This window comes from Ailuropoda melanoleuca, chromosome 3, assembly GCF_002007445.2.
Source record: "Ailuropoda melanoleuca isolate Jingjing chromosome 3, ASM200744v2, whole genome shotgun sequence".
Taxonomy (NCBI): domain Eukaryota; kingdom Metazoa; phylum Chordata; class Mammalia; order Carnivora; family Ursidae; genus Ailuropoda; species Ailuropoda melanoleuca.
Window position 1 is genome coordinate 739,710 of NC_048220.1, and position 8,999 is coordinate 748,708.

Genomic DNA, 8,999 nt, shown 5'->3' on the forward strand with positions numbered 1-8,999 from the left:
ATAGACATCAACACTCTTAATTCTTAACTAATCCTGTTCTCAGGATTAAACAAAGTAACAGAACAAATGACACATAAATAAAACATCAAAATGAACTTCTGGTAAATGCTCTGAGCTCTTCGAGTCAGAAAACACAGAAAGACCTCAATCCTCTCCCTCTAGGAAGGGTTGGTTGATGTTCATTTGTCAGAGTGCTTGCATCCTGCCTTACAATTAAAACTGACTTGTCTGAATTCTTTCTATGCATAGTTGTATTTATTATATAAATTTTATTTTATTCTAGTTATTATAAGAACATCCTTATGTTAAATTTAATTAAGTTGATATTTTTCTACAAATCAATTGGTGCTTGTAAACAGAGTCTTAGCTCAAAATGAACAACATAATGCCTCCCTTTCTTCTCTATGTTGCCTTTGGAGCTATCTTTCTAAAAACTGGGGGGAAACACATATATGTTCCTGTCTAAGAAATTTTCAAATTTTCCTTTATGCTTACAGAACAACACAATAACTTATTATAACATAATAAACTGAACAAGTCCTATTTTGTTTACTTGATGCAATAATTCTGTGCATACTGTCATTGTCTTCTAGTGAAACTACTTGCCATTTCTCAGATACATTTGTACTTCATATGTAATTTTTTTTCTTGGAAAATATTTCCCCTCTTCTTTTTCCTTTCACATTCACTGAAAGTTGTTTACCTTTCCAGACTAATACTACATTTGAGGTTTTGATTAGATTTTCCATAATCCTATCCAAGAACAAATTGTGTGATATTATTATGCAAAATATCTAATCATTTTCCTATCATCTCAATGCATGCTGATTGTTTTACCATTAACCCTGAAAAAAATGAGGACATATATTGCATTTCTGCTTGGTTTTAAAAGTCATTTTAATGATAATCAGATTTCATTGAATTATCTTTTATATTGTCTTAACACGATCTGCTTATTCTTTTATTATAATGATTATTCAATAATTTCAAAACTAGTATTGGATTTTTTCCTTCCTTTAATCATTAAAAATTGCCTCATAATTAATTTAAAAATTCCAAATGTTATAACTATGATTTAAAATGTAGACTAGATTTGGATTCTAAATAATAATCATTATCACATTTCCTTGGCAGCTCAGTGTGGGCTAAGTTTGGGCTAAGGCTTTGCATTCACAGTTTAATCCTCAGAGCAACTTGAAGTTTACCACTGTTTTTATTCTCCATTTAACCAATGAAGATAGACAGAAACTCAGAAAATGCACTTCAAAAATGCAATGCCACAGAGAAAAAAAATGCCAGAATCAANTAACCAATGAAGATAGACAGAAACTCAGAAAATGTACTTTAAAAATGCAATGCCACAGAGAAAAAAAATGCCAGAATCAAGAATTAATCTCTATGTATTATCCTATTTCTAACTAAATTTCACTGATTTTTGTACTTTCAAATTTAAATCAATAGAAAATCTGAGTTGGATTAAACATAACCAGAGCAATATAAATAATTTGAGATGAGAGGAATAGAAAAAGACATGGCCAAGAGTCAATGACTTTTAACTTATAAAACCTGGAAAAATATATTTCCATGGTGGTGTGAGAAGACATTTATTTATTTATTTATTTATTTATTTATTTATTTATTATATACTGTAGCCTTTTAGGGTTGAAGATAGCAACCAAAACAGTCATGCCTTACTTCAGAATATCAATAGAAACCATTGACCACACACTGGACTCCTGTGGATTGACAAGTTATCTATCTCTACTTCAAGTCAATAATGTGTATTCTGAACACAGCTATTATAGTCAATATATACCTTCTTCTTTCATGAATTCTATGATGGTCCCCTTTTGGATTTGTCCTCATCTACACACAGTAACTATCCCAGTTCATAGAACCAGCGCTGAGAACAGGGCTGAACCAATGTTATTACCATTGGAATGGGATAGGATATTCCAAGAATAGATAAGAAGAGAAATTTCCAGGTACCTTCACTCTTTTGTTCTTAACTCAGAGACAGTGAACCAGAGGTGAATTACCCAATATCTTTGCAAACTTCCACCATTTCATAAAATTTTGTTTTGTATCTTGGGACTGAATTTCTCCCTCACATCCAGCTTCACAGAAACTGATCATTAACAATTAAATAGATACATAGCATTTTTTACATGTATAGATAACAATTCTCCAAAGGAAAATTGAAGATTTCTTCTTCATCACCTAGGAAGGTGGAGGTTATATATGAGTGTCTATTTCAGTGGGTAAGATCACATAGGCTGCAAAAGGACTGTTAACTTATAGATTCATCCAAAATCTTTGATAAGGGATCTCTGATTGAGATGAAATAACCAGACCAGGGCCTCCTAATATAATTTAAAAATATATTCAACCCTCAATATTTCAAAGACTAATTATTGTTCATTCCAATATCAGTATTTAAAATATTAATTTATAAAGATTTTATTTACTTATTTATTTGCTTGTTTGTTCATTTGTTTGTTTTATTATTATATGTTAGTCACCATACAGTACATCATTAGCTTTTGATGTAGATTTTATTTATTTATTTGACAGAGAGAGAGCACAGGCAGGGGAGGGGCAGAGGGAGAAGGAGAAGCAGGCTCCCCACTGAGCAGAGAGCTGGGTATCTGGCTGGATCCCAGAATGCTGAGATCATGGCCTGAGCCAAAGGCAGATTTTTAACCAGGTGAGCCACCTGGACCCCCCAATACTAAAAAAATATTTTAATTGAACTTCAAATATCAACTATTTCATCTATATTTTCCTGTTTCAAGTCATATCTCATTCAGAATAAAACTCTCATGTTCTTTAAAATCCTTTTTATAATATTCACCTTTCGTGTATGTTTGCCATACTACTGGTATTTTACCTGAAAGCATATAGCAGAGAGGTTAATAGCAATTTGTTAAATGTCAGAGAGTCTAGGTGTGATAAAGGACATTTTCAATGTTTAGTGTTTGTGAGCCCTGCTTCTGGGCTCCCAGGGAAGCTACATTTTCACCAAGATCAGAATGGCTTCACCAAACTTCAAAGTTGGACTCTATTTCTGCCTTAAGCACACATTGCACGTCTGCTTCATTAGCAAATAACCTAAAAAAATTTCAAACTAAAGATAGGAATAAAAATCTCCTAAGTTCTTTTCCCATATCTCCAATGCTTGCAAACTTGTATGTACTAAAAACAGAATAAATTTTGTGATTCTCTGAAATATCCTTCCTCATGATAATTTTAACTCCTGATGTAACAACAATAGCAACAACAACAAGAGCAAATATATATATATATATCCATTCCTGTATCCCAGACAACAATCCTCACTTGGGCTCAAATAAAATACTCTCTCTCTCTCTCTCTCTCTTTTCTTAGCAGTTCTAAAAGTTCTGTTCATTTTGCATCAACAAGCATCAATGTGGCTCTTCCTCTTACGAGATATGTAAGCTTGGCTTCTGTTATTTATCTATTACTGCACTGTTTTCATATCAACTGTATACAGATGACAATGTTAAAGTCCCACCATGGTTATTACAAAATGATATCATATCTGCAGAAGATCTAATACAGAGCCTGTCACATATTATAAATCCAAGTAATGACAGGTGTTACATACTTGTGCTATCAGAAAACAAGAAATAAAGCTAGGGATTCTCAAGGTGGCTTATAGATTTAATAAAATATTTTTTTCTATGGGTCTGAATACCTACACATAGATTAGTCAGTAAATTTAGCATATTATTACTAGTCCATTAAATTTAGGAAATTAATAATTCAGCCTTCAGGGCTTAGGGGAGCAAATCAGACTGGATGTGGTCTTAAAATGATTTTTATTTCCTCTGTTTAGATAACAGGGGTACAGTATGATCTCTGAAATTTCAAAGAACAATTATGAAGCATATATTTATTAATAAATACACAGATATTTTGGACACTTTTACTAGGTGGACCAGGTCAAAATAGTCCTTATACTCATGTATACACATAAAAAGCTGATAATGCAAGAAAACAGATCTGTCCAAATGAGCAAGAAAAGAATGTAGTTGACAAAATCCTAGAGCATTTTTTGGGGGGGAGGAATAAAAAGATCACAAATTTCCCTCATAGAAAGGAGAACCCTCTTATACTTTTGGTGGGACTGCAAGCTGGTACAATGCTGGAAAACAGTACAGAGGCTTCTCAAGACGTTAAAAATAGAGCTACCCTATGACCCAGCAATTGCACTACTAGGTATTTACCCCAAATATATAGATGTAGTGAAAAGAAGGGGCAAATGCACCCCAATGTCCATAGCAGCAATGTCCACAATAGCCAAACTATGGAAAGAGCCCTGATGTCCACTGATACATGAATGAAAAAATAAGAGTATAGATAGATAGTTGATAAATAGAGAGATAAAGGTATATATATATATATATATAATCTGCTTATAAATAACTAAAATAAACTTCCTACATGCTGACACACACACACACACACAAAAGGAATTAAAAAAATAATAATTTCCCTCATAAATCTCCTGGCTATTTTCCAGAAAACTTTTTCCAGTTGCCTCTTTCTTTGAGTATTCCTGAGAAACTTTCACATTGTCTGTATAATATCTAATATTTGTTCCAATTTATATCATTTCTGGAAATAAAAAATCATAAGAAATATGAGGTTGATGGAATTTTGATGGCCAATTTACAACTATACTAAAATAAAGGTGCAATCCTAGATCTTCTATTTTTATGTTCAATCTTTGTAACATTGTATGACAGCACAACAGATTAGTTCATGTGCTTTTGGAAATGTGCTTCTGCAACTGAAGAGAAAATATCAGGCAAACAATTGATTAAATTGTTTAGTTTTTAGATGCCAAGGAATTATTGAATGGTCCCTAAATATGCAGACTCAGGATATTATGTTGACATTTTCCCCCTGAAGTCTTCCCACTATTACTAGCCCTGTCAGCTTCTTTTGTTCTAGATATCTCTGCTCACTTATGTTTCAAGAAAGATAGCATGTAGTTAACAACTATGAGATATGCAATTATTTGTATTCTATTTCATATCCATGTGAATTATGCTCAAATAAGTTTCAATTCAAAATGGTAATATTGAAATACTTGAATATATTTATTTTTCTTAACTTTTTTTTCTAGACCAGTGGCTTCAGTTTAATGAAGTCATTAATTGAAGAACATGCATCAGAAAATGATATCCAGGGGCGCCTGGGTGGCACAGCTGTTAAGCCTCTGCCTTCAGCTCAAGGTGTGATCCCGGCGTTATGGGATCGAGCCCCACATCAGGCTCCTCCTCTATGAGCCTGCTTCTTCCTCTCCCACTCCCCCTGCTTGTGTTCCCTCTCTCGCTGCTGTCTCCATATCTGTCAAATAAATATAAAAAAATCTTAAAAAAAAAAAAAAGAAAATGATATCCACCTGGAGAATACAGGATACTTCCCGGAAGACAGAACTCCATTGAAATTGAATTCCTGCTACAAAGTTATATCACATCAACACACAAATCACTAAATTCATACACACATATACATGTCTCCTAATAAAAGCACCCAGATCATTTTAAGTCCCAGTTGCTCATTTTCTTCAATGTCTATCATAAAAGCAGGTTGAATAACAGCATTATAACTGAGTNGTTGAATAACAGCATTGTAACTGAGTTTATGATTCTGGGCCTCACCCAAAAACCTGAACTGCAGAGAGTTCTCTTCATTGTCTTTCTCTTCATGTACCTGCTGGCCTTTCTTGGCAATGCGCTTATTGCCGTTGCCATAATCTATAACACCACCTTGCATACACCCATGTATATTTTCCTTCTGGCACTGGCTATTGTGGATATCTTCTGCACAACAAGCATTATACCAAAGATGCTGGGAGCCATGCTAACATCAGGACAGAGCATTTCCTATGGAAGCTGCATGTCCCAGCTCTTCTTCTTCACGTGGTCCCTGGGTGATGAGATGGTTCTCTTCACCACAATGGCATATGAACGCTATGTGGCCATCTGTTTCCCTCTTCGATACGGAACTATTATGAATGACCATATGTGTGTGGCCTTGCTTAACATTACCATGGTGACTGCAGTAACCAATTCCTGGATACACCCTGGTCTCATCCTGAGGCTGACCTTCTGTGGGCCAAACACCATTGACCACTTCTTCTGTGAGATACCCCCACTGCTGTCTTTGTCCTGCAGCCCCGTGAGACTCAATGAGGTGATGGTGTATGTTGCTGATATCACCCTATCCATAGGTGACTTCACACTCACCTGCATCTCCTTTGGTTTTATCGTTGCTGCCATTCTCCACATCCGCACAGCAGAAGGCAAGAGGAAGGCGTTCTCAACATGCTCATCCGACCTCATAGTGGTGTCCCTTCACTACTCCCCTGTAATCTACACCTATATCCGCCCTGCTTCCAACTACTCATTTGAAAGGGACAAGGTGATAGCTGCGCTCTATACTCTTGTGACTCCAACATTAAACCCAATTGTGGATAGTTTCCGAAACAAGGAGATGCAGACAGGAATTCAGAAAGTTTTTGCATTTCTGAAACATTAGTGGTTTCAAAAGGGAATGTCAGCTCTGTACTCCAGAATCATCTCCTAGAATATCTCAGATTTTGCTGATCAATTATAGATATTTCCTCCCCAAGTTTCCCTATTCTCTCTTAAGAACAACGTTTCGTTGCACTATGAATCACACACAGTCTCAGCTCCTGATTTCTAAAATGCATTTACTTTCTTACCATTTCACTAATGATTTATACTTTTCACTTTACATATTTCTAAGATAATTTCTTTCATGAAAACTTCCACAACTAACCACAGTAAATGTGGATTCTTTCTCTCATTCCTATTCTATTCCTAGCTTTCTCATTGTCACTACAATTTTACATTTTTTAAATTTTAACAATGTCTGTAATGTAATATACATACCACCTCACATAAATATATATATTGATATATATCCCAACATCTTTCAAAAAATATATGCATTTTTCTCCTTCCCATATATGCATATACATAAGCATTTTTTCTGTTAGCACACATAAAAAGATTTCTTCTAATATTATAAAATTAATCAGTCTGTGAATCAAATCATTTCTGCCATTTCTGTAATGAGAAAATACATTGCATTACTTTGAGACTTCCTTGTGACACAGGCAGTAGCTTTCCCTTGAAATCAGTTATAATTAGTGTTCCACTGCAATATTTTTAAAATACAGGCATTTTGTCATACTAATCTTCCTGAAACAATCTAGTTCATGTCATTGATGCCTGCTTTAGAATTTACTTCATGAAAACAATAACCATATATTATTGTTGGTATTTTTTTATATTGCATGTAATGAGGAATTCTAAATAAATTAATACCTAACAGACAAGAACAGAAAGATTCCTCAAATGCCTTCTAGTTGAAGACCATTCTAGCAAACATGTAGGTGAACAAGCTGAATTTATTGCATGAGGAGACAGGACAGCATGGGTTAGTAAGAGGATGTTAGAATAACTTTTTGGGATTTTGGGGGTACTTGATGAAAATTCACACCAATATGATTTTCCCTAGGTTGAGTCAGAAAATGAGGGAAATTTATTTAGGGGGACTATAGAATAAACATTGTTAAGCTGTGATTGGTAAATAAGTAGCAATAGATGATTTCAACTAGGAGAAGGAGATAACTATCATTTCTGATGTTTGAACTGCATCCTTATTTTCATCTGGGCTCAGATATGCCAATGGAGTGGACTTGTTTCTATCTTGCTCTATCATAGTGACATTTTATGATGCTGATGGTGTGTGTGTGTGTGTGTGTGTGTGTGTGTGTGTGTGTGTGCTGATGATCAGCAGAACACCATGGCCTCCCTGTTTAGCCAAATGAGCAGAGTAGACATTAGGCAGAGGCTGTTTTTCTTTTCTTTCTTTCTTTCTTTCTTTCTTTCTTTCTTTCTTTCTTTCTTTTTCTTTTTCTTTTTCTTTCTTTCTTTCTTTCTTTCTTTCTTTCTTTCTTTCTTTCTTTCTTTCTTTCTTTCTTCTTTCCTCTTCTTTCTTTCTCTTTCTTCCTATTTATGTTCAGTGACTACCAGAGCTAAAAATGACATCTCACAACACATTAAAAAAAAAAAAGATTTTATTTATTTATTCGACAGAGATAGAGACAGCCAGCGAGAGAGGGAACACAAGCAGGCGGAGTGGGAGAGGAAGAAGCAGGCTCATAGTGGAAGAGCCTGATGTGGGGCGATCCCATAATGCCGGGGATCGTGCCCTGAGCCAAAGGCAGACACTTAACCGCTGTGCCACCCAGGCCTCCCCTCACAATACATCTTATTCCAAAATGGGGCAAATACATGAATGGTCATGCTTACTAACTCATGGTACTCCTTAGTATATTTCTATATATGTACCAACATGCTGTTGGAATTCGATCTTACAGAGAAGTCAAACTGTTGTAGGCTGGTTTTATTTTAAATGGGTAATGAACAGACTTGAACTTCTTCTTTGGCAATTTAAAAACAGGTTAGAGAGTTGTTCCTAGTCGAAATTATGGGTACAATGAGATTTTAGATATCAATTGCTTAAATAATTTTATCCTGCAAAATCTCATGACGGTAGACATATTTTTAAACATTAAGTCTTAATATTTAAAAATATATCACTAGTTCTTTTTTTTTCAAAAAAATAAGTTAATTTCACATTTGTTTTTAAAATGCAACCTCTAGGGTTGTCAGGAAGACACAGTCAGTTAAGTCTCCAACTCTTCATTCTGGTCATGGTCTCAGTGTCCTGGGTTGGAGCCCTGCATTGGGCTCTGTGCTCAACAGGGAGCCTGTTTGAGGATTCTTTCTATTCTTCTTATTCTGCCCCTTCCACCATTCATGCCTGCTCTATCTCTCTCTCTCTGTAAAATAATAAGCATTTTTAAAATGCAGCTTCTACATTTTATTTTTTTTAATATTTTTTATTTTGTTATATTAGATACCATACAG

At 34.8% G+C, this 8,999-nt stretch overlaps 1 protein-coding gene across 1 annotated transcript; it reads left to right on the top strand.

Moving 5' to 3' along the window:
• Window positions 1–3,428: 3,428 nt before the first annotated feature.
• On the top strand, window positions 3,429–6,573 carry LOC117801419 (olfactory receptor 13G1-like). The gene is made up of 2 exons (XM_034655706.1): window positions 3,429–3,454; window positions 5,622–6,573. Exons 1-2 carry the CDS (start codon window positions 3,429–3,431, stop codon window positions 6,571–6,573), a joined length of 978 nt encoding a protein of 325 aa, XP_034511597.1.
• Window positions 6,574–8,999: the final 2,426 nt, after the last annotated feature.